This window comes from Citrus clementina, unplaced genomic scaffold (assembly GCF_000493195.1).
Source record: "Citrus clementina cultivar Clemenules unplaced genomic scaffold, Citrus_clementina_v1.0 scaffold_3, whole genome shotgun sequence".
Taxonomy (NCBI): domain Eukaryota; kingdom Viridiplantae; phylum Streptophyta; class Magnoliopsida; order Sapindales; family Rutaceae; genus Citrus; species Citrus x clementina.
The window spans coordinates 10,833,413-10,861,273 of NW_006262339.1; the positions used below are offsets into that span (position 1 = coordinate 10,833,413).

The window sequence follows — 27,861 nt, forward strand, 5'->3', positions numbered from 1 at the left end:
AAGCTAGCGTGGAGTATAGCACTGTCTGTGCTGTTGTATTTTTGTGAGCAGAATTTGAAACAACATTCGTCAAAAGAAGATAATACAAAATTGTGCCTATAAGGTTTTTTATATATTATTTTAATCTAATACAAAATTATCATTTTACCCTTCTTTTCTGTTAAGTTAACGGTATATGGACGGAAATGGGGGCGGATGCACATGATTGAAAGATGTGGGTGCGCGGTGCATATAGTTGAAAATTGTGGGGGTTGACGATAAATAACCCTTTGTTTTATTTCAATTTGGGGTTTCTTGAAATGAGCGGAAAGGATTTGGGAGAGAGGGAAGATGAAGAGGGAAGCGTTTTGTTAAGGGCCAAAAAATTTCACAAGTGTTGAATTTAAGATACCCTAATTTTAAAAGTAAAACTACGTCGTTTAGAATAAGAAAAATTAAAATTAAAATTAAAAATATATATTTTAGTATCAGTAAAAGTTTATGATGCTATATTATCAATAACTACTAGCACTAATATGTAAAACATACTAAAAGTTGCTTAGATCATCAAATACTGATACTTTTTTATTTAGTATCAATAACTTAGTATCAGTGAAAGTTATTTTTTTAGTAGTGTTTAGAAGAAGTCATATGTTCTCTACAACATCTTTGTCATTTGATCAAATAGCATTTTGTTAGATAGGAACATATTTGATAAATATTGAAAACTCTCTAATGGAGTACAGGAACGGAGAAATCCATTGGCCCTTTTTTAATGGATTTACCCCTCCCAATCTAGGGATTTTGATGCATACAGGTGTTTTTATTTGAACATTGATACAAAACTAACGAGATACTATAGGTATTAACATTGCCGATGAAATGATTTTGTCAATATCAGTATAAATGATCTTTCCCTCATGTTCGGTTATAGTGGGAACCCCTGAATTTACAACCACTTGACATTCCAACCCAGTTCCAAAATGCACTTCTCGGACTGAACGAACGAACCTGCTTGGCGTTGCATATTAAAACTAATTAAAGCATGATTCTCATCATTATGCCCAATAAAAGGAATGAGGGAAGCCCCAATAGAAAAATATTGGAAGGGAAAAATGGATCCATGTAACAAGAGAATGGTTTCCCACTAAATTCGAGCTCAAAGCAAAGAAGAAATAACTACTGTCCCAAATTTAAATAAGGACACTTAAAAACATGAAGAGCAATTGTCTTAACACCTTCTTCCGTTTTGTTATTATCGTTTTGAATAATAATATTTTTAATAAGTCTAATTTACGCCTTGGATATATATATCGTGCCTCAGGTAGATCTAAGGATTTAAAAATAATAACGTTAAAATGATCAATTATGAGTATTGTCAAAGGCCGGGCCTAAGATAAGATTATTTCAAAATGATCATAAAATAATCCCCCCACAAGAAAATTTGTTCAAACGCAGTCTTAATTTGAATTAAATTATAAATAGCGATAGCGCAGGCCAGGTAACATGCTCACACACACTTATAAATATTATAATAATATTAAGTTTTTTAATGAGAAGATTTTTATTTTAACAAAGTGAAGATATCATTAACACATAAAAAACACATTTTTTTAATATATTAAGAATAAAAAATTAAAATTTATATCTTTTTTATTTGTTAGTAGCATTTTAATTTACACAAAATGAGGATATTCTTATCTGAAAAGGATCAGATCTGAATTTAAAATTTAGGATTAAAATTGGAACAAATTTATAGTATTGTAAATTAGTTAATAACATTATAATGAGTAATTTACGACACCGTATATCGGTCTCAAAATTTAATCCGGAATTGAAATTTTTTTCTGTATATATATATATTAATTTAAAAATCAACAACGTTTGTCACGTGGCGGTATTGCACCATGTCTACTTAATTAATTCTTTAACAATTGAAAAATTAATTAATTAATCCATACGCTTCTCGAAACCCTTGGTGCCTTTGACATGCAGAAACGATAAGTACAGCTCGCACACCTAGAAAAAATTAAATACACATATTTTAATATTTTCAGGCAATTAATTTCCTCTGTCTCTTAATTTTTTTTTATTTACTGTTATCATTTGTCAAGAAATCGATGTGCTTAAATGAACAAAATAATGAATAAAAAAATACTAAGATGCTAATTTTTAAATGCTCTTGAACCAAAATAATTAAATTGTAGACAATTTCTTTATTTTTTTTTAGAAGGACTATTAATTTATTACTCTTTCAGAACCATCATATTCATTATGTTTATACTTGAGTTGAAGCTGTATGGTGAGAAGATAGAGCAATTAAGTTATGCTTTTCCATTTTCTCAATAGTCCCATTATCTATTATTCTATTACATATTGATGAAAAAAAATATATATTGTAATTTCTTGTTATGCAAGTCAGAAAACGAATGAGAGAAATTTTTTTTTTTTTTTTTGTATAATAATTTGAAGGACTGGGATGCATTCATACTGTTGACCCAAAATATTGGAGAAAATTAAAGAGGTGGCTATATATGCATCTACAAGAGCTAGGGTTTGGAAGATATTAGGATTTCTATTATTCACAAGCCGACCAAAGAAATTTTTTGGTCATATATCATTATTGAAAAGGTAAGCTAATTCATTCTTTTGATTTTTAAACTTTTAGCTCTTTTATGATTTTATTAGTTTGTTGTACATTTTTTTTATGTATATAAAATTTTCTCCTAAATGTTTCGATTGTTTTCTTCTCAAAATTATTTCCATTTCGCATTTTCACCAGTATTTCTACCAGAGTTCATACAACAAATATTTTTTCCCTCTTTTAGAAAACCAAAAAATAAAAAATTTATGACCTTAGTACATTTTAATTTCTTTTTGTTCCCCTTAATTTTTTTAAATTAATTTTTCAGAATTTTTCAGGCAGAAGAAGGAAACAAGCAAAGTGCTTTAATTAAATGGAAATTTCATTCACCAAACGGTTGTCTCAACAGGTAACATAATTAATTATTTCATTTAATTGCGCAGCTTATTATTAATTAGTTCCAATTTTTTTTTCAATTTTCTTAAATGATTTTAACTATAATGTAGTTGTTTAATTAATTCTATCAATACACAGCCAATGGATGTGGATCAGGATTCTACCTTCATCCATCAATACCAAGGAAACTCCCAAAGCAACAGTACAACTCATGGTTCTATGTCTTTCTCCGGGCTAATCTCTTTTCAAGATACAGATTCATTAGCTTCCTACTACTCTCAAATGTCGAATCCAAACTCGGAATATTATTGCACCATCAAGTCTGAGGATAAAAGGGCTTCTGATGAAAACTTAATGGCAATGAAAACCCGAATAGTTAACAAACCTGGTCAGGGAAATCGAGTAGCAAGTAGAAGCCCTTTGCAAGCTCAAGAACATGTAATAGCAGAGAGAAAGCGCCGTGAAAAGATGAACCAGCAGTTCATAGCTCTTTCAGCCGTTATTCCTGGCATAAAACAGGTAATAATTTTCAATATTATTGAATGATTTTTATTTTTTTTTAAGGTTTTCTAATTTCTTATATTATGAATTTTGGATATGATTCAATTTACAGTAAATAATATTTGTTTGAAATATCAATACATATGGACAAAAAGAAACAAAAGGTTAAATAAATGGAGTGTTGAGACGAGTTTTTCCCAAGCACTAAATTTAGGATTAGGATTTATTTTATATTTTTATATTTTTCATTTTTCTTACTTAACAACCTTTAATTTAATATTTAATAAAAACTCAGCTCAATATTGAATCTTTATCCTAAATTAATCCCTTTTCCTTTTATCTCCTTTAGAAGCTACAAAATTGAACTGCTTAGTTTGATCATTAATTAACACGATTGGTGAAACTTTTACGTTAGTTTATTTAGTCAACTAAATCCTAGCGCATGCAACGTGTGAAGCATTTTTTTAGCAATGTATATACATTGTTATGGGCAAGCTTTTTAGCTTAATGGCATATATATATTCAACAAATTAAATATCAATTTTTAGAAGAAAAATATATATAGTCAAGTTTTTCCATAAGGAAAAAGGGAAAAAGAAAACTTTGTGTATATATGAGGGCTTCTTGGCTTTTGGCGTCCACAACTTATAAAGCACGGATTTGTATTATATATGAAGGATTTTCTGTTAGAATAATAATTAAACCTTTTGTGAAAGCCATCATTTATAATTCAAAAACATTCATGTTGTATTATCAAGAATCAATAATAGGATATGCGGGAGTGTACCTGAATCCAAAATATTTAATTGTTCTTTTGAGTTATATGATTTGTCTTCCAAATTAACACATTCTCCTAGAGAAACGTTTCTATGTACTCTCACTCTAATGATGGGATGTCAGAAAAAATAGTATGATACGTGTGACTTATGAATCATAACCACTTATATAGACAACTTTTCGTGCTGTCTTTTGGTATACCTATTTTAGCCTATCTTAAAAATAAAAATTACACTTATATCTCTATACATTAAAGGCCCACACCCTATTAGATATATTGAAACTCATACTACTATATAACCTTAATATATCACTTTTAATTGCGCTAATCTTATATGACAATCCGCAATACATAATTATCCACATATAAACCGAAAATTAGATTAAAGATCTAACAATGCTAGATTAAAGATCCAACATTTTCTACACAACCGTATGCTTATTTTTTAGTAGTACTGTAGCAAACTATTCATGGTGCAAATCCGACCTTTATAAGTTGCGGAATTTTGCAGCTGAGATGAATTTATTTAACTTGTGTATATTTAACATTTTTTAGAATTTTAACAGATGAACAAGGCTTCTGTTCTTGAAGGCACTATCAAGCATTTGAAAGAGCTTCAAGAAAGGGGGAAGAAACTCGTGGAGCAGACTAAAAGGAAGGCCCCGGAATCAGTTGTTTCAGTGAAGGGATCCCAGCAAACACTCCCTGACATTGTAGTAAGAGTTTCAGATAATAATGTGCTCATTAGAATCCATTGTGAGAAACAAAACATCGGCTTCATTTCGAATATTGTGAGCGAAATTGAGAAGCTTCATCTAGTGGTGATTAACAGCAGGACTATCCCTCTTGGCAATTATGCCTTGGATATAACAGTTGTTGCTCAGGTGAGTTGTCCAACATAATTGGGAAAATAACATTTAGGTCCCTCTCTTATAATTGATTTTTAGCGTTTTTATTTGGTCTCCGACACCTTATTTCATATATGATGTTGAGTAAATATATAATTTCAACAAACAAGTTAATTAGTTTTAGTCTGCAAAGATTTTCAATAATCAATTTGTTCGTGAAAATGTCACACTCACCATTCATCAATGTCCGCTTGTTTTTATTATTCTAACAAGCAAAATGAGATGGCCAAATCGATACTAGAAATTTATCAGAGCCCAAAAGAATTATAAATCAACTCTAAGCGTGATGAAAATGACACTCTGCACACATATTTTGATGAAGAAATGCATTTCTTACATAATAAGTTCCTTATTGCACAGATGGAGGTTGAATTTTGCTTGACGGTCAAGGAACTCGTGAAAAATCTACGACTGGCTCTCTCGAAGTTTATCAAGCTTGGGTAAATCATTTTGTATTTTATAAGTAAAATTAGTATATGTTGGTCATGATGGATAAAATGTCATGAACATTTGTTCTTTAAATACCAATCCATGTAACAGAAACGAATTCTTGTGCCTATACGTATAAAAACTAGAAGCAAGTTGATTTCTGAGTACTGAAAAATTCTCTCTTGTTATTATTGAAGAATGAGATATATAAGAAATGATGAACTAATTGTACCAACAGATTATTTTTTGTTAAATTCTAAATATTCATTAAAAATTAAAAATATATTTTATAATCATTTTAAAAATATGCTAAATGAGTTGTCTTTTTTCCTTGTTCGGAGTAATAAAATTTGGGTAGATCTATTTGCACTTTGAAAAATATACTATGGATACTAGAGGTGGCCAATGGGCCGGACGGCATAAGGCACGATACATGTCCGTGCAGCACGACACGGCACGAGCACATTTCGGTAGAGCACGCGGCACGGCATGACACGTACGTGGGTTGGGCCGGGCTTGGCTTAGAATTTTAGGCACGTGTGCTTTAAAAGCACAGCACGATTATAGATGGGTCAAAGCACGACACGTGAAAAAGCACGCAATAAGCACGTTTCATTTTTTAATAAAAGTAAACTTAAAATTGAATCTTTTAATATATTTTATTAGCTCAAGTTTTTTAATTTTATTTAATTCTTAGTTTCAAAAAAATTATAATTGATTTATGCTTATAATTGATTAACTAAATAATTGATATCATGATTTTAATAAATAAAATTATAAATATCATGATTTTTTAAATATATATTAATATTATTATAAACTATGATATATGACTCTACGTAATTTCAAATTAACAATTAAGTTAACCCTTAAAAAAATTTATTATTATTGTTGTTGTTAAGTACTAAAAAATAATTCTAATACCACACAGTTAAACTTAGTAGCTAATAGTACATTCTCTTTTTATTATTATTGAATATGGACTTGAGTTTTGAATTTTTTGTTCTATGAAATTTGAATAAAGACATATGGATCAAATAAGTACATAGACTTGAAAAAAATAAGAAAACAACTTGGCATGTGCTCTTAAAAAATAAAAAAGGAAAAAAGTTGAATGGGCTTTTCTTTTTTTCCTAGACATAGCACGACCCACGGCACGGCATGTGTGGGCACAGTACGTGCCGGGCCGGGCCTAAGCAAAAAAAAATTAAGAACGGCACAAAACACATAGTGGGCACGGCACGGCACGGCACAAGCACTAGTACGCATAGGTTTCCCTTGGTGGGCCTGAGCTGGCACAGCACGGCCCGTTGGCCATCTCTAATGAATACTCATAACTGGGCGAAGATATTTGAACCCGGTTTCGTTCTACATCCACTTTTAATTTTAGTTTTTATTATTAAAGTATTTTTTATGAAATTACCTAATAAACCCTACTTTCTCTCTCTTTATATTTCTCAGTTTCTCACCCAATGCTTCACATGTTTTTTTCTTTCAATGTTCAATTGCAAGTGAATGTTAAACTGCTTCACATGTTTTTTTCTTTCAATGTTCAATTGCAAGTGAATGTTAATGTTTGTCTATCAAAAATTGATAAGTATAATTTTCTATAGGCCATCATCAATTGAAAACGAAACAAAACCCAGCATTCAAAAATAAATTTCAAACAAAATTTATCAGCCATGAAAGCCATTAAATTTTCTTTTCACGTAAAATCTTTTAAAAGGGAAATCATGATGCAAATGACATTTACATCCTTTGACCTTATTGAAGAGCATGGATTATGATTACATGAATTGTAAACCTTGCCTAAAAGATATTGATGGTCCCAGCAGAGATATGCATATGGTTGAGGTTCCTAGAGTTTTACTTCAATAATTCAAGAAATGTAGTCATGATTAATTGAAAATGCAATTATGATTTAATAAGAAAGATAAAGAATTAATTTCCATGATAGAGTGCAAGTGGTAATTTAGTTTGCAGGTTGTTATGGTAGAAAGGGCGTACGCACCCGTAAATGAAAGAAAAAATTGAAGGATAATTTTGACATTTAAAAATTTAAAAATAGGAAAATTATCCATCGTTCACCCATATTTTTTTAACTTTTTCAAAAATATACAATTCTTTTTTTTTTTGTTGGAATCCACTTGAAGTTACATTTATTTTCACTTTTCCACTTCCGTTTGGAGATCGTTAAGAAAACTAACGGAATATTGTATAAATGACGTTTTTACCCTCAAATATAAAAGATAAATTATCCACCGACTACCTTTTTTTCATATTTTTTCAAAAATACGCAATTCTTAATTATTTTTTTTGTTGAACTCCACTTAAAGTTATATTGTTTTGCACATTTTCACCACTGTGTCATTATGAAATAACAATTTTATCCTTATAATGTCAGCAAAGTTCTAACGGTGTTATAACGAGAGTAGATAAATGAAAAAAATATTAACTTCAGGTGGATTCCAGAAAAAAAAAAGATTTGTGTATTTTTTTAAAAACGGTGAAAAAACGGATGGATGGTGGGTAAATATATATTTTTTAAAAATAAATATATTTTTTTTGTACTGGGTGTAAAAAGGTTCAAGTAGCCCATACCTCCTCATAATTTTATAAAATTTTATATTACTAATATTTCATAATGTCATTTACCATTAAAAATATTTTAATATAAATAAATAAGGGTCTGCCTACCGTGCACAGTTACACGGTACCACTGAATTTTGTCTTTTTCTAACAATTACAGTACACTACCCTATATTTATAAGAAAACTGAATAGATACTATAAGTTATAAATTTTTATATATAGGTCCTTTTCTCTGGATAAAATTATAAAATGACTTTTGAAAATTTTTTTAACTGTTATTATTATTATTTATTAATGTCATTATTATTATTATTATTAAAATTTTTATTTTAATTGTTATGATTGCTTTAATCAGTTATCATTATTATTATTATTTATTAATTTTATTACCGTCACTATTTTTAAAATATATTAAATTTATTACTGAACTATTATTGAATTATTATTTTATTAATATTAATAAATTTATTAATCTTATTATTCTAATTATTATATTTATATTAATATTGTCGTCGTCGTCGTCATCATCATTAAACTTTATAAAGTTTTTTTGTTTTGACTATTAAATAATACCACTGTCATTATTATTATTTTGCCTTAATTAAGCATTACATATATTTTATTTATTTTTTTATTTTTATTATAATAAATAAAAAAATATAAAAATAAATTATACTATAATATTATTTTATTTTATTATATCATATTATATTTATTTAAAAATAATTATGAAAATAATAATTTAATATAATTAATAATAAATTTAAATAATTTTAGTTTAATATTAGTACAAAATTAATGCAGTACATGATAATACCAATTACCAAATGTTGTATAATTTTATTATAATTATTATAATATATTGCTAATGTAATATAATATAATATAATACATGTGCATTACATAACATAATATAATATAATATAGTGTGCCAAACGGACCTTTAACTTTTTGAGTGATGATGGTCTAGAGGGATGTAGAGAAAGTAAAAATAATCGTGGTAGATCTTTTACAATGGTTGATTAGCTATAATTACAAAGTTTAGGCTAATACAATAAAAATTAACCAACTACCCTATATTTGAAAGAGCATTTGGAAATCAATAAATTTACTATTCAATTATTTTTAATCAAGAATAAATAATAAATTATCATTACAACAAGATTCACAAGCTCAAATATCTTAAAAAAATGATAATTCTCAAGAAATATGAAGCTCAAATGCTTTTGAAATATTCTTAAAAAAAATAAACTAACTTCCTTTTATGTTATTCTTTATTTATCTTTCTATAACTTTGTTGGGCTATATATATATTGATATTTTATAGGTAAATTAACATATTGTATGTATAAATAAACTAACATGTCGACTAATGCTAAAAACAAAAATGTAATAAAAGAGTAAAGTTTTGTAATATTAAAATAATAAAATTTTACAACCTAAGACTTTTTACATGTTTCTTATTTTGAAATTTCACATTTTTATTTTATAATTTTCTAAAGTATCAAGGTTAATAACCTATATTCTTAAAACATATTCAATTTATTTATTTTACATTAAATATATATTATATAACAAAAAATATTATTTACATTTATCAAATTTTCATATGTTTAAAAATTGTATGTGATATTACATTATTATATTTACACCATCAATTATTTTTATGATCAAATTAAGTCAATGGGTCAAACTTTAAAAAATTTAAAACAACAGAAATTATGTAAGTAAATATTTAAAAACTTTTAACTTTTATGATTTTGTAATAAATAGTAGGAACTTAAATGTTAATAACTAATTGAACACATCCTGGCCGTTGAACACTTTAACTATTGATCCATTGGCTAAGTTAAAAAAAGACAAAAAATGGAATACCGTGCAACTGTTGCACGATAGGCGGACCCAATAAATAAATAATTTCTCTAAACACAAATATAAGGTATCCCTATTATATTTTTTATTCTCAACGTCAAACCGTTCCATCACACAAAATATTTAGATCTAACTCCATAAAACTAAATCATTCACTGCTTTTATGATGTGGAAGTCATAATAGCCAATTTTTCTTTCAAATTCAATCGGTGTCTGCTATTTAATTTCATAGTAGAGGGTCAATGGGTCATACGTCATATCAATCATCAAACCCAATGATTGATATCTATTTGGTAAAGCCCAGAAAATCATCTCATCATAACTACAAAAAAATTCATATTTTATTACTTTAAATTTTCTTATTTGTTGTCTTGATTAAAAAAGAAAAAGAAAAGTTACTTATTAATTTGTTGTTCAAGATTTTGATAGCATGTGCAAGTATAGACAATAATTACTATACAATGGGGAGAACTCTTAAATTATAACAAGAGTAATTTACAGCCCATACAAAAACATGCACGATCCACTACCATGTTGCAAGTTTTTTCATGCTTTTATATAAGCAGTTTTTGCATGCTTTTATATGAGCTGTAAGTTACTTTTGTTGTAACCTAGCAAGACCTTAATATTAAAATCATACAAGAACTTCTTGGGTTGGGTGACTTTTTAAAAGTGTAAAACGTAAAAGTTTAACTTTTTAAAAAACTTAATTAACGAATACATTTAGTAAATGAGTGTTGGAGTTTCTTTCTAGAGTACAAATATTTCTACCTATAATTTGAGGGTCAAGCTATGTTGCAACATATCTAGCCCCTATTTTTATTTTATGTATTTATATCGTTAAATAGAGAGGAAGCAAAGTATAGAGAATATAAAAAGTAACAACTTTCCTTACTAAATTAATTGGAGAAATCTTTCAAACAAAATTGGAAGCCAAATAACAGCTAATGTTATAAAAGAATTTGAATAACTACCAAATGATCTTTGTAGCTCAATGGAATTTCAATTATCACCATCTATACTTTCAACTCAGTTGTTTAAAGTAGTTTAAAACTCACGTTTGGACATGTGCCATGGTTGTCAGAAAGCCGACTGAAAGTTTAATTTTACCGTAATCGTTACTCATTTTCTTTATCTTCTGGAAAGAAAATGTTTTCGTCTTCCAATAATTGTCTACAAAACATTTTTAAATAGAATGATATGGTGATTAACTTCTTCATAAATATTTTGGAAGCCATCCTAAGTGTTATAGAGTGAACCAGAATCTCAATACAATGAGAGTCGACATTGTCGGTTACAACTATGAGTCTTAGACAACATCACGATTGGACGCAAAATGACACGTCAAATGGAAGCTTTAATTACGTGTATGACAATAATCCCATGTCAAACAAGTTTGTTAAGTAAAGCACGTGTTCATCATGTGACAACTTAACAACTTTAGACACAAATTGGCAAGCCTTGAATGTCCTTTAAATCACTTAAATTTTGCACATGTTCTGCATGTGAGAAAATCACTTGAAAACGGTTAAAAGGAGCGGGAAACAAACCCAAAACAAAAAGCTAGCTTCTGAACAAACTTTTCTAGTGGCTTCTAACTTGTATATAAGGTCCTCGTGACTGTGATTTAGGTGATTCAATTCATTGTAACCTTTTGAAAAGCTCGTGCCCTGATTTTACATAAAAAGAAAAAGTCATAGCCCTCTGTCCCAAAAGGATGTAGGCCACCACGGCTGAACCTCTAATCTTGATCTAATTTGCAACAAAATAATATCAGAGCTTACATATATGATTCTTGCTTTAAGAATGGCTACTCAGAAGTTGGATGTGGAGAAGTTTACTAGGGAGAATGATTTTCATCTATGGAGGTTCAAGATGAGGGATTTGTTGGTTGATCAGGGCATTGAAGAAGTCTTGGAGGATAGCCAAAGCTCCAAAAAAGCAAGAAAGATTAAAGAAGAAGATCTTCAAGATACCATGGACAAGGCACACAACACAATGATTTTGAGTCTAGGTGGAGGAGTTTTAAGAGAGGTGGGGGAATCAAACTACAGCTACTGGTCTTTGGAAGAAATTGAAAGATCTATATACTAAGAAGTTTCTAGATAAGAGGCTAAGTACAAAGAAAAGATTATACACTCTCCAAGTGCAAGCAGGCTATTGAGTATTGGAAAATGCATATTTATAAAAGGTAAAATTGTCATTTCGTGCTCCAAATCTCACTAACATTTCTATTTTATGTGTTTAAATCCTCTGAACTTTTATTATGTGTGCTTTATTATAATTTAAGTATTTCAGGGATATTTTAGTCATTTCACGGCTAATGAGAAGTTAGACAGCAAAACGGATAGCATTTTTTAACTCAAAACGATCGAAAACCTTAGGAGGAGCATAAAAGGGTATTCGACACTATTCACATATACGATATTGTTCACATATACGATATTGTTCACATATACGATATTGTTCACATATACGATATTATTCACAAGTGTAGCACTGTTCACATATACGGTACGATGACGTGACAACATCCTATTGGACCAATGATGTAACATTGACTGATGATGTGGTGTTGATCGATGATATGGCAGGATACTATTAGACTAAAATACTGATGTGGCGTTGACCGATGACGTGGCAGTATCTTCTTAAACCAAAATGCTAATGTGGTGTTGACTGATGATATATTCTAGCCAATCAAAACTTGCCACGTGGCCCAATTTTGAGCGTCCGAATTGTTTTCATCGAATGACCATGATTTACCCATTGTATCTATAAATAAAAGGCTTCCCCTTTTAACTTGACACCTCTGAATCCATTTTTTAGCTCCATTTTCTGTAATCCTCTCTTCATGTTGTATTTTTTTATGTATTTTAACAAAATTATCATTTTACCCCTAGTTTAATTATGAGTGGTTAATTTGGTTTCAAGCTTAGGTTGAAGGTGTAGCCTAGACATGATCCATGAGCTTAATTAGGTAAGTTTATTTTTTTTCTTCTCTGATTTATGTGGTTGATTTGATTCATTACCGACAGACAGTGTATTATGTCTAGATTTTGAACGGTATACTAGCTCCCTAGTGAAGGATTGTTACTGTCTGGCACAATGAGTACTTAGCACCATATTTATTAGAGAGAAATTCTCCTCTAGTATTTTATGGGTCCTCTTAACTCAGTGTCGACAGAGAATGCATCTAAGCTATTTAGTGGACGGTCTTGCCACGTTATCGATAAAAAAATTATTATCGTCTAGCACAGCGTGTTCTTGACACCACACTTAGTGAAATTACCCTCTGGCACACTGAACGCTTGATACTATATTTGTTAGAGTGAGGATTATGAGAAGTGGGAAATACCCCCCTTATGAATTAATTGAAACTAAAAGGAAATATTAAGCCTATGGTGAAGTGTTGAATGTGAATCTAGAGACTCAAACGCTTTATTTGCATAGTTTTCGTCTTTAATTCATTCCCGCCATTTTAGATCTTAAGATAAAAAAAAATTCACCTCCAACCAACTCACATATACACTTAAAAAATTAACCATGCGCATAATTAAATCTACCTCCTTGTGGGATCAACACTCATCACCACAAATCTATACTTCAATAGATTCGTGCGCTTGTAAGTACAATAAAATTTGCACAACAAAAGCATTCTTTATTTACTCATGTTGATGTTTTTAACACAATGATCCTAGATCTAGAGGATATCAATGTGAAGATTGAGGATGAAGACAAATCAATTATTCTTTTGTCTTCATTACCACCCTCCTATGAACATTTTGTTGACACCTTATTGTATAGGGAACATTCTTTAACTATGCAAGTTGTCAAGGAAACTTTAAACTTAAAAAGAGTTTAGAGAAATCTTAAACAAGAGATAGTGAGGGATTGACAGCAAGAGGAAGAACCAAAAAATGGATGGCTGGAAAGGGAAGGAAAAAGGAATATCAAAGTCCAAAAATAGAACCTTAAAGTGTTTTCATTAGCATAAGGAATGTCACTTTAAGAGGGACTGCCCTGACAGGAAGAATAAGCTTAAGGAGGGAAAATACAGAAATGGCAATGCTGCTGTTGTTTCTAATGAACAAGAAGATGAATATGACTCAGTTGGAGTTCTTATGGCCTTTTGTAACCAAACTAAATGTAAACGGGTGCTTGACTCTAGTTGTACATGTCATATACAAGCAAACATCTTTTTACTACTTATTAGTCATATAATAGTGGTAAAGTAATGTTGGGGAATAATATATCTTGTAAGGTTACTAGAATAAGCTCTATAGGGCTTAGAATGTATGATGGCATAATCAGAGAACTGTCTAATATGAGACATGTATCTGAGCTTGAAAGAAACCTAATCTCTCTAAGCATGCTAAATAAGGTAGGGTGTAGCATTAGAGTTAAATCCAGTATGATGAAAGTCATCAAGGAGTCAATGGTATTGATGAAAAGTGACATGTCAAATGGTTTATATATACTGCAAGGTATAGCCTTATCTAGTGATGTTAGTGTTACTGAAAATCATATTCACGATAAAATATTATTATTGCATCCCAAGTTGGGACACATGAGTGAAATGGGGATAAAAGAACAAGAAAAATAAAGAGCTCTTGGAAAAGATAAGATAAATACCTTGGGGTTTTGTGAGGACTGCATCCTAGGTAAGTCCTCAAGAACTAGATTTAAGATTGTAGTACACACAACTAAAGGTATTTAAGATTACATACATGTTGATTTGTGGAGACTTTTACAGACATAACCTCTAGGTGGAGCTAAGTATTTTCGACCCTTGTTGATGATTCTTTAGGATAGTTTGGATGTATCCTTTAAAGGGTAAAGATTAGGCCTCTAAAAGTTCTAAAAACTAAAAAGTGTTGGTTGAAACTCAAATAAATAGAAAAGTCAGAGGTTTAGAACTGATAATGGTTTGGAATTCTATAATAAGCAATTTGATGATCTTTGTGGTAAGAATGGTATCATAAGACATAGACAGTAAGGCATACACCTTAATAAAATGGTTTAACTGAAAAAATGAATAGGATCCTAATGGAAAATGTTTGGTGGATATTGTTTATTCTAAGCTACTAAAGACATTTTAGGTTAAAGCTTTAAGCACAACCTATTACCTTTTTAACAAGAGCCCTTTAAAAACCTTAGAATTCAAAACCCCTTATGAGATGTGGTCAGATAAGCTTGCAGATTATTCAAAGTTAAAAATATTTGGCTATACTACCTATACACACTCTAAGTAAGGAAAACTCAAGCCCAGAGCTTTGAAATGTGCTTTCTTAAGATACCATGAACGAATTAAAGGCTATAAGCTTTGGCATACTGATCTATAGCCACCAAGATGTATTTTCAGTAAGGATGTAATATTCAATGTCTGGTATACATCGATTATGCTATGAAAGATTCTCGATATGATCAACTGCATAGTTGATTATCCCAAAAAATTGTTGGATCTGCTTTTTGCCTGACAATTTATCTAGAAACTAAGATATTTTTTCAGCAATGTGTGGTTGTAGGGGACTTCACATTAAAGATGAACACATCATCCCACAGTCATACATTGTTGAAAAAATATCTCAGTTTCCAGATGAATTGTAATTGAAATATTGAAGACTCAAGCATCTATTAACAATAATATACTACAGATACTAGGGCCTGATGGATCACATTTTGAGGTGGAGTTGAATGAGAATACACATGATAAAAGATAAAGATGAACATAATAGTGATGAATCGAATGGGGATGCTACTAGAACAACAAGTCAAATTACTATCTAAGACTATTGACTTCCAAGAGATAGGCAGAAGAGGACAGTAAAACCACCTAAGTGATTAGGATATGCCGACTTAATTGCATATGCCTTGACAACAGTACATGAATTGGATACTAAAGAACTAAAAACTTATATAGAAGCTATTGCAAGTCAATATTCATCACAGTGGCTTAAAGCTATGCAGAAAGAAATGGAATCGCTTAATAAGAACAAGACATAGGAGCTAATACAGAAACCTAAGAGCAAGAAGGTTATGGGTTGCAAATGGATTTATAAAATCAAAGAATGAATTAGTGATATTGGACCAAAAAGGTTCGAAGCCAGGCTGGTTTTAAGGGATTCACAGAGAAAAAGATAATAGATTTCACAGAAGTTTTTTCTCTAATTGTCAAGCATGCTTCAATCAGAATAATTTTGTCACTTATGGTTATAAAAGACATGCATCTTAAATAGATGGATGTTAAAACAACTTTCTTGCATGATAAACTGTAAAAAAAAAGATTGTGGTGGATCAACCAGAGGGCTTTATTGATTCAAAAAGACAAGATTGTGTATGCTTACTGAGGAAGTCTCTTTATGACTTGAAACAATCACCCAAACAATGATCCTTGAGGTTTGACAATCGAATGCAAAAGTTAAATTTTCTGAGATGCAGTTTTGATTGTTGTGTTTACTTCAAAAGGATTAATAAGGGTGACATGATCTATTGATACTATATGTTGTTGATATGTTGTTCACTAATGGAGATATAGATTAAATAGAGTTATTGAAGCAATAGCTGAAGTATGAGTTTGAGATGAAAGACCTTGGTTTAACAAAAAAAAAATAATGGGGATGGAATTAATTTGAGATAGCATAAACAAAACTTTGTTCTTATCTCAGAAGAGTTATACCACTAAAATGTTGGAAAAGTTTGGAATGTTGAATAGTAAGGCAATGTAGACACCGCTGGGAGCCCATTTTCGACAATCAAACCGACAATGTCTAATTACATAACAAGAAAATCTAAAATGTCAAAAGCACCTTATGTTAGTGTTGTAGGCTACTTTATATATGCAATGGTGTTGACAAGGCTAGATATTGCGTATGCTATCAGTGTTGTCAGTAAGTTTATGGCTAAATCTGATAAGAAGCACTAGAGGGCTATGAAATGGATATTAAGATACTTGAGAGGAACATCAAGCTATGGCTTATTTCACGAGGTAAAAGACAAGATGATGACTTAGCAATGGGGTATGTTGACTCCGATTATGTAGGGGACCTTAATAATAAAACATCTCTTATGGGTTACTTATTTACAATAAACAATTGCACCAAACAACTGGAAAGCTATATTGTAAAGTGTAGTGGCTTATCAACCACAGAGGTTGAGTATACGGTTAGTGCTAAAGCTTTTAAGAAGCAATATGGCTCAGAGGCATATTGAATAAACTGGGATACTTTCAAACATCAGTTATGTTTTCTGTAATAGCCAAAGTGCTATCTGTTTGAGTAAAAATCAAGTTCATTATGAGAAGACAAAACATATTGACATCAAACTCCATTTCATCAGACTTGAAGGCTCTAAAGGCACTGTACAGCTAGTAAAAATCCATACCAATTATAATATAGCTGATATGTTGACCAAAATCAATTCCAACTACTAAGCTTGAGCTTTGCTTAAACTTAGCTAGCATCTGTAGAAAGTAAATTACAGATGGATGAGAAGAAAAAACGATGGAATGCATGGATTTAGGTTATAGGTGGAGATTGTTATAGGGTGAACCAAAATCTAAATACAAGGAGAAAAGACCTTGTTGGTTACAGCTATGAGTTTTAAACATCACAATTAGATGGAAAATGACATGTCGGATGGAAGCTTTAATTAGGTGTATGACAGCAATCCCATGTCAAATAAGTTTGTTAAGCATGTGCTCATCACATGACAACTTAACAACTTTAGACACAAAACAGTTTGAATGACGTTGAGCTCAATTAAATTATCCACACGTTCTAAATGTGAGAAAATTAGTTGAAAACAGTTAAAATTGGTGGAAACAATTCTGGGTTTATGACAACAAACCCAAAACAAAATGTTGGCACACTACTAGAAAAATGGGCTTTACTGACACTTCGTTACTAACACTTTGCAAAAAGTGTCAGTAATTATGTACATATGCACCATTTTTCGCTTTTGACAAATAGGAATCACAGATTAATGATACTAGGGTGTCAGTAAATTAAACATCAAAGATCACTGATAAAAAAAAATTCATAAAAATTTGCTTTAGCTCCATCTCGAACCTGAGAGCTCTAAGATTTAAAGCTTTAATGTTTGGAGCACAGACCATCAAATCTCGATGAGTCAAAGTCATAATAATATTTAAATTATTAAACAATGAAAATATAAATAACACAACAAAAAACTCACACTTGACTTTTCCCCATCTACCCAGACTGTATCGACTGTCTCTATCTTGCTTTTATCATTCACTTTCTCTTTCTTTTTTCTCTTCTCGATCTCTTCTGTTTTGCACTATCCATTTACAAATTAAATTCAATTAATTTAGATAGATAATGAAAAGCTAAAACTCCATTTCGTTTTTCCATTTTCCTCAAATTGAAAAACAAACCAAAACCCTAATCGCTTGTTATAGAAGGGATTTGTTCCCCAACTAACCATCCAGTGCCTATACTAAGCAAGCAAGTAAAAGCCATCGACAAGGGGTGAAGTCGCACCATCGGTTGTGTATTCAAGTAATCTCATTCTCCCTCACAAGTTAAGTCCAGAGACAGAATTGTAGAGGAGGTTATCAACTGGTAATGGCTGAATATTTTATTTTTTTGGGCAATTTAATTAATGGGTTTGTTTTAATTTGGCTTATGAATAATATTTTTTAATTTTTATTTTTGGGTTGTTTCAGATGTTCAGAAATTGAACAGTAGTGCAACTCTAGTAGGTTTTGTTTTTCAAATCTTTTTTTCTTTTATTTATTTGTAACTTGAAATTTTTGTTCTTATTTTTCTATATCTTCATTCACATGCAGTCCAAAAATACAGGCATTTTAAGTGGTGCATTACTTAAACTCAAAACACTTGCTGCTGCGACTCTATTTTTTCTGCCACATTTGAGGCCGGTTTCAAACTTTTGTGCATGTGATTTACTGTCATTGTTATTTAAAACTAGGAATGTGCATTTTTTTTTTGTTTCTGAAATAAACTGTTAGCTCCGTTTCTTAACTTTGATTAATAAGTTAGTTGATTTTGAATGTACTAAAATATGAAATTTCATTTTAACTTTTGCCTTTCTGATTAGGAGATGATTGTTTGGGTGTTATATTGGCTGAATGATTGTGTATTTAGTGGTTATGAACTATTTACATCTCCGTTTCATATGAAGAGAGGCAAATTTTGTTATATAATCCTACTTGTTTATTTATTCTGTTTTGGTTGGAAGATTTGTAATAGAGACAATGACTATGATATGAATTAATTAAGTTCGTGGTTGTGAGTATTTTGAGATTGTATAAAGTTGATGATTTGTGTTTGATTCAAGAAAGAAATGCTTGTTTTAAAGTAGTTCTGCATGTTGTATTTGAAGTTAAAAAGTGATTTATAGAATCTGAAAAAAATGGCTTGCAAAGTGGTATGAAGACATTATTTATTTGAACTCTTAACTTTTGTTAGTTACTTGACTTATGAATTAGTTCGACTACTTAAAAAGTCATTAGCACCCATCTTACCTATTAATCTCCTATTTAAGTTGCAACTATAATCATAATAACATTGAACATTAAATTAATCATGCAATTTAATTAAACTTAAACTGACATTACATATGTCAACAGGTAAAATATTTGAAATGGACGGAAGTTGGATAACTTGTGATAGATTGTCTGTAGAGTATCGTTCTAGAGTTACTAATTTCTTAGATTTTTCCATTTTGAATGCTGAAAACTGAATGTCAGTTAGATGTCCTTGCACCTTTTGTTGTAATATAGAGTTTCATACTCCTCAACAGGTGAAGGATCATTTATTTGAAAAAGGTTTTCTCCCAAGATATATTGTTTGGACTTGGCATGGTGAGACTGACTCTAAATCTACATTTACAAAGTGTGAAGACAATTCACATAGTCAAAGATTTAGATGTCATGATTACAATAACATAATTGACATGGTCGAAGATGCTTACGAGCATTGTGATAGAGATCCTAGTTCTTTTAAGGATATGCTTGAAGATGCTGAAAAGTCTTTGTTCCTAAGTGTAAAACATTCAAAGTTATCTAGTTTAATGAGACTTTACAATGTGAAATGGAACTATGGGTGGTCCAATAAAGGGTTTTCTGCTTTATTAGAAGTCCTTGATGATATTTTGCCAAATAATAATACTCTACCTATGTCAATGTACGAGGTTAAGAAAACAATGAAAGCGCTAGGCTTAGAGTATGAAAAAATACATGCATGTCTAAATGACTGCATTTTGTATAAGAATGAATTTGCTGATCTTGCTGAATGCCCAAATTGTGGAGAATTTAGGTATCAAAGAAAAAAAGATAGCTCAACGAAATTTAGGAAAGGGGTTCCTAAAAAGGTATTATGGTATTTTCCACATATTCCTAGGTTGAAAAGATTGTTTCAATCGCCACAAACAGCTAAAAATTTAACATGGCATGCTAATAAAAGAATAAGAGATGGAAAACTTTGCCACCCTGCAGACTCACCAGCCTAGCAACTAATTGACAATAAGTGGCCAAAATATGCACAAGAACCTAGAAATCACCGTTTAGCTCTCTCAACTGATGGGGTTAACCCACATAGTACACTTAGCACTACTTATAGTTGTTGGCATGTTATATTAATAACATATAATCTTCCTTCATGGTTGTGTATGAAGAGAAAGTTTTTGATGTTGTCATTTTTGATATCTGGCCCTAAACAACCTGGAAATGATCTAGATGTATACCTAACACCTTTGATTGAGGACTTAAAAACTCTATGGGATGTAGGTATTGATGTTTATGATGCTTATAAAAAAAAAACCTTTAATTTACGGGCTGTCTTGATATGGACAATCAGTGACTTTCCAGCATACGGAAACCTCTCTGGTTGTACTGTTAAGGACTATTATACTTGCCCAATTTGTGGGATAGACACTTGTGCATGTTGGCTCCCACATAGTAGGAAAATGTCATATATGGGTCATCGCCGCTTTCTACCACTTGGTCACCTATTTCGGAAACTGGAAAAGGTTTTTAATGTAAAGTAAGAGTGGAATGAGCCTCCTAAAACTTTGTCTGGTGAGGAAATCCTTAATATGGTGGAAGATATAGATATTAAGTTTGGGAAAAGAAAGGCCAAAAAGCGGAAACATGATGGCGGTGGTAGTGATGAGAACATAACTGAAAAATTGTACAAAAAAAAGTCAATCTTTTTTTACTTAGACTATTGGAAGCATTTATTAGTTCGCCATCAATTAGATGTGACACACATTGAAAAAAATGTGTGCGAGAACATGTATGGTACATTACTTCATCAACCAGGCAAAACAAAAGATGGGATTAATGCTAGAAAAGATCTTAAGTCTTTGAAGATCAAGGGAAAACTAGTTCCTGATGAAACAAACAAAAAACAAAACAAAGTCCTACCTCTAGCTCCATATACTTTGAGTAAAAAGAAAAAAAAAACAGTTTTGTGAAACCTTGCTGGGTGTGAAAGTCCCTGATGGGTATTCTTCCAATGTCCAAAACCTTGTTTCAATAGATGATTGTCGGCTTCAAGGCCTTAAGTCCCATGATTGTCATACTTTGATGCAACAATTTCTACCACTAGTCATTCGAAACTGTTTGCCTATAAATGTGAGAAGGGTCATAATCAGGATGTGCTTCTTTTTTAATACATTGTGTTGTAAAATGGTAGATCCTAATACTCTTGACCAATTGCAAAAGGAACTTGTAATCACTTTATGCTTACTGCAGCAGTACTTCCCACCTAGCTTTTTTGACATAATGATCCATTGAACAGTCCACTTAGTTGAACAAGTTAGATTATGTGGGCCTGTTTATCTTCGATGGATGTATCCTTTTGAGAGAGAAATGAAAACTCTCAAGGATTATGTTCGTAATCGCTACTGCCTTGAGGGTTGTATTGTAGAAAGTTATATTGCAGAAGAAGCACTTGCATTTTGTTCTGAGTACCTCTCAAATTGTGATGTTATTGGGCTGCCTACTGGTTGTCCAATTGATTTATCTGTCGAAAAGCCTTTGGGAGGTGCAAACATAAAGGTGGTTGATGATCCTTTGTTGGCACAAGCACACCGGTGTATTCTAATGAACACCCCTGAAATCCAAATATATATCGAGTAAGCTATTAATTTTTCCAAAAAAATATTACAATTGTATTATTAGATTACTATACTAGTTTTTAAATCTTAATATGGTCTCACTGTAGGGAGCATATGCATTATTTGGCATCAAGAAACCCCTATAAGGCAAAAACAAATCTGTGGTTGCAAAATGAACACATATGTACATTTTCTGGTTGGTTACAAGCAAAGGTTAGAATTACTTAACTAAATACAATATATGATATAAACTTTAACAAGATTTTTCTACATGTTACTAATTACTGTACTTGTTAATTTAAATTATAGGTGACACATGATAAAGCAAATAATGTGCCGATTGACGAAATAGTGTGCTGGTTGGCAAACAAACCACGCTCAAGCGTGGTGACCTTCTCTGGCTACTAAATAAATGGCTTCAATTTTACAACGAGGGACCGGGACTGTAATCGTATGACCCAAAATAGTGGTGTTAGGGTTGTTGCTAACACTACAAATTTCAAGCTCAAAAGATAAAAGTCCTCATTTTGGAGACATGACATTTTATGGAGTCATTGATGAGATTTGGCAACTTGATTATCTAATGGTTAAAAAAATACTTTTCAAGTGTGATTGGGTAGATGATAGAGGGGTTTGCACTGACAATTTAGGTTTCACTGTAGTTGATTTAAATCGATTTGGCTATAAATCTGATTGCTTTATTCTAGTTTGTCATGCAAAGCAAGTAATTTATATAAAGGACCAGCTAGATAATAATAAATCAATAGTTTGTTCAGTGACCGACAAAGCTTATAAGTTAAATGGGGAAAGATGTGAAGACGTGGATGTATTTTCTCCATTATCTAACAAACTTCCAGTATGTGAGTTGGATGAGAAAGATGACGAAGGAATTTATGACAGAAAAGATTGTGATGCTATTCCAATAGATGTTGATTTAGAAAATCAGTGAATGCATTATTATAGTTAGTTTCCAGCACCAATTTTCACAGTTTTCCAGTAAGTGATTTATTTATTTCATTATATGCTCTTGTATTAACTTATTAATCTAAATGATATACTTATTTATTTTAATCATTTTCAGGATTGTAGGAGATTGCTGAAGATGCTGAGTTCACTCTTCCGGAGCTCGACGGAAGACTAAAGAGAAGAAAACAAACAAAAAAAAAGGTTTGCAAAAACAAGAAGTTAGTCATGAAGCTGCAATTGAGTACAATTCTTATGGTGTTCCAGTTGGAAAGGGAAGAAATGATCTTAGGAGTTACATTGGAGTCATTGTACGTGAAACAATTTCAATTTTACTTGATGATTGGAGCTGTGTGCCACTGGAGATGAAGGAAACTTTGTGGCTTCATTTTCAGGTTTTGTTTACTTGTTTCATAGTATGTTTAAAGATTTTATATAACTTCCAGATTTGTTTAAAGCTATTTCTAATCCATGTTATTGGTTTACAGAAAAAATTCAAATTGAGCTTGAAATGCAAAAGCCAAGTATTAAAGTGGATGGGGGTTGCATCAAGAAACTTTCGATGTGAACTACGAACTGAATTTGTTCTACCTAACAAGGACAATCGAAAGTCACTAAGGTTGCCTCCTATTGAATATCCGAGCATTAAAAAGGAAGATTGGAAACTTTTTGTTGACAAAGTTTTGTCTGAACAATTTCAGGTGTGTTGTTTCTTAATATTACCTTATTTATCTGTTGCTAGTTACTAATAATCAGCGGTAACCTTTTGTTCTTCATATAAACTTTTTGTGCAGGAAAAAAGTAAGAAGGCCAAAAACAAAAGAGCAAAGAATGTCTACAACTATCGCTTGGGTAGCACAGGATATGGTGGCATATAGTATAGAAAAGTATGTGTGGTAAATAATCTAATTACAGTAACATAAGTAATCTAATACATATAATATAATGGAATCAATTATTTATGTTTTATGTCACCTTGTAACAGAAAAAGGAGAGTGGAGTTTCTGAGCGGGAGATTGACCGCAGTGAAGCTTGGTTAATGGCACGAGCAGACCGAGATGGCAAATATGCTTCTGATGTGACGCCAATTGCTGAGAAAATAGTAAGTTACTTGTATACTTAATTCTTATGAATTTTCTTTATAATGTGTGTGTGTGTGTAGATATTTACATACATATATACTGCTTTTTGTAATAATTGTATGGCAACATTTACAAGTGACAGAAGCTCAGTAAGACTTTATCATAACTTATTTCTTCGCATATAAAAGGTTAAAACTTGTGTGAGGTGTTGTCTTGTAATATTTTCTGTAGTTTCAATTTGAACTGTATATGGACTTGCTCTGTGTTAAAGATTGAAGAAGGATATTAGTTTAGTTTAGCTGATATCTTGTACTCGTAATTGCATATTTAATTTTTTTTTTTTTTGTAAAATGAGCTGAAGAGTCAAGTTGAACAAGGAACATTCCAATCACAAAGGTCACATGACATTTTAGGTGAAGCTCTTCAGAAGCAGCCAAATGGAAGCAGGGTGCAAGGAGTGGGGCAATTTGTCACCCCACCTATGTACTTTCATGTCCCTGATGCCACTGAGTTAGCAAGAGAAAGAAAGATGTATCAAGAGAGATTTCAATTCATGTTTGCTCAATTAGAACGCATGAATGCAAGGTTAAATGCGTACAGAAATACTGAAATTGGAAGTTCTAACTTTCCCAAGCCCAAAACTTCCACTGGTGTTCAAATTGACAATGATCAACAATCCCCTAACACTCTTGGAAAAAGAAAGGTATATGGCCTCTTACATGTCATTATTTTATTTCCATTTGTATATGCATGTATTACTACTAATGGTATGTATTTTGATTATTGCATAGGCTGATTTCCCATCGGGTAAGTCGACTCCAAAATCTGTTAAGAGTAAAATTAAGGACACTCCCACCACAATTTCCCAAGCAACTCATCAATAAAACCCTAAAAAAGTAGAGTATGAAATTACTTCAAAGCCCACACCGAGAAGATCTCCTAGACTAACTCTTAAAGTACTAGATGTGCAGTTCTCCTGTCATGACAAAGTATCCAACAAAAACCAGTAGTCATCAGACCAACAGAAGTACCCAAAAAAGAACCACTGGTCATCAGACCAGCAGAAGTAGCAAAAAAGAACCACGGGTCATCAGACCAGCAGCAAAAGACCTCAAGGTACGTGTGAAGAATACACAGGCAGCAGCACGATCAAGAAAGAATGACATGAGTGAATATATGAACATGTTTACCATATTCATCGAGAATTCTTTACCTCGGTTGATTAGGATTCGGCATCACACAGCAACCTTTGGTGAAATTTGGGGAACACACTTGGACAAAATGATTTGTCCTGAAATCATCGAGTTTAAAGAGGTCTCAAATTGCATCATTAACATATAGATCAAGTACGGTAAATCATAGCTTATGTTTTAGTAAACTTACTTCGTTATATATGTTTGTTTCCTCTTAGACACCTGTATGAGGAGATGGAGAGCAATGGAAGTACTAAGCTGGTTTAGTTTGGGCTTTTTGAGAAGCTATATCCAAGGGTTAGCTTCAAAGACAGGACTCAATACATTTCAAAAATGTTAGGCTTGGCAGAATTGGGACAAGTCATCGTATTCCGGTATAACCCTGGGTATAACCTTTTTCATTTGCTAGTCATATTCTTTAATTTTTTTATTAATCACGAAGTTAAAAACTTTTACTTGTTATTCATGTGTGAGAACAATTTTTACTTTGTTTAGTGGCCACTGGGTGTTATTGGCAATTGATATGGTGAGACGTACAACCTATTATCTTGATCCTTTGGAAGACAGTCCTGATGAAGAGCTAATGCAGATTGTCAATCAGTTAAGTTTGTTATTTGTATCTTTGATCATGTTGTTTTATTTTTATGTCTTATGCTAATTATTTGTTAATGTTAGCTATGTCTCTTAATTGTAGTGGGATTCAAATACATCAGAGTTTAAATTCTGATACAAAGGCCAATGTTCAATGGATACCCGTCAAGGTAAAAATCAGACAAACCTAAATAATTATTGTTAACGTACAATAAAACATTAATGTAATTTTGATCTTGTAGTGTCCGAGGCAGCGAGCAGCTTTGAATGTGGTTACTATGTGATGAAATACATGCAAGATATCGTCACAAATATGAACGTTCTGAAAAATAATGTAAGTATTGAAAACGATTTTTACAATACTGCATCATATTGTTTTAATTTATTGTGAAATGAATCAGCTCAAAGACCTATTGTGTGCTTCTTTATAGTTATCTTTTTATTGCGTATTGTATGCATTTTATAAACTATTGGGTACTTATAATGGTGACTATGTTGCATACTGTTGAATAGATTATATGAATATCCATATAGACATGAATTAGGATTTGGGATATACACAATGTACTGCATATCCCAACACAAAATAATTGTTTGGGTTGCAAAGTAATTGTTAGTGGGGATGTGTTATGGTGTCGTTGCTTGTACTTTACTTTGATGAGGATAAGTTGTCATCCTAATTAAGGTTTTGTATCTACATCCATATTTGTATTAAATCACGTACTGTTGGGGTTCACAAGTTGCTTCGGCTATCAAACATTGTTGCTGTTGGGGTTCACAAGTTGTTTTTTTTTTTTTGCAATTACCATGATCAGGATGGTCAGTATTTACATATATAATTTTGGATAAAACAGTAACATTGTTGGAGTTTATTTGTTGGCTTTAATTGTTAACACACAAATATATTTAAATGAATGATAATTAAGTAGTTTAGTCAAGGATTTTTGGTGAATAACTTGTTGTTTTAAAATTAAAGTTCAAGGGAATTGAGGAATACACTCTTAAGGACCTCTCACGACTTCGTGATCAGTGGGCTACATACGTTGCCAAGTTAATTACAGCCTACAATCGCGAGGTAACATACAAGTAATTTATGATTATTTTTCCTTAAAAATATACAAGACTTATTTTTTGTGGTGTGCTAATTGATTTTATATACTTGCAGGTAGAAACAAAATTAAGGCATATGTGGACTCCAAAATCAGTGACATTGTTATCTTTTTATTCTTGTTGGCTAAATTTTCATAAATTAATTTAGTACTTTATCGTGTATGCTACTTGTTCAAAGCTTAATTTAATACTTGAACTTGTTTTTTACCCCCAAACAATGATGTATTAATTTAGTACTTTATCGTGTATACTACTCAGTGACATTGTGTATTATGTGAATTGCATTACAATATTTGGTATGTTTAATATATTTTGGGTTTATTTTAATTTTAAAATAAACATGAATAATGTGATTAAAAAAAATAAATCACAACCGGTATAGTACCGTTAATACTGACACTAATTATTTAAATGACGATAAGAATTTTTTATGTTAATGAATCAATGGATTCATGATACTGTAGTTACATAAATCAGTGACATGTAAATAGTATCATTAAATACTAACACGATTGAGTCACTATCCTTGTGACTCTCTAGTGACACAAAATACTGACATATAAATAGTATCAACTGATACTAACACCATAGTATCACTATTGTGGTGATACTATAGTGACACAAGATACTGACGCAAAAATCACTGACACTAAAAATTAGTGTCAGTGTGTTCTGCCTTGAGCATTACTGACACAATTAACAAGTGTCAGCAAAAGTAATTACTGACACTAAAGTGGTGTCAGTAAAGCCCATTTTTCTAGTAGTGACAAAACAAAATG

At 31.3% G+C, this 27,861-nt stretch overlaps 2 protein-coding genes across 2 annotated transcripts in view; one reads left to right on the forward strand and one right to left on the reverse strand.

Moving 5' to 3' along the window:
* Nucleotides 1–741, reverse strand: part of LOC18046463 (2-alkenal reductase (NADP(+)-dependent)) — a 3,651-nt gene extending 2,910 nt beyond the window's left edge. The window contains exon 1 of the mRNA XM_024186979.1: nt 724–741. Within this exon, the coding sequence (XP_024042747.1) occupies nt 724–741 (18 nt within the window). The remainder of the gene's footprint in view (nt 1–723) is intronic.
* Nucleotides 742–3,100: 2,359 nt separating this feature from the next.
* On the forward strand, nt 3,101–5,590 carry LOC18046464 (transcription factor NAI1). Its single transcript, XM_006440977.1, has 3 exons — nt 3,101–3,478; nt 4,805–5,122; nt 5,507–5,590. Exons 1-3 carry the CDS (start codon nt 3,101–3,103, stop codon nt 5,588–5,590), a joined length of 780 nt encoding a protein of 259 aa, XP_006441040.1.
* Nucleotides 5,591–27,861: the final 22,271 nt, after the last annotated feature.

Bases quoted from the DNA above. Each gene is read 5' to 3' on its own strand.
- LOC18046464 (XM_006440977.1), top strand. From the start codon at position 3,101: ATGGATGTGGATCAGGATTCTACCTTCATCCATCAATACCAAGGAAAC. The intron at 3,479-4,804 runs GTAATAATTTTC...GAATTTTAACAG, and splicing joins TTATTCCTGGCATAAAACAG to ATGAACAAGGCTTCTGTTCT. The intron at 5,123-5,506 runs GTGAGTTGTCCA...CTTATTGCACAG, and splicing joins ATATAACAGTTGTTGCTCAG to ATGGAGGTTGAATTTTGCTT.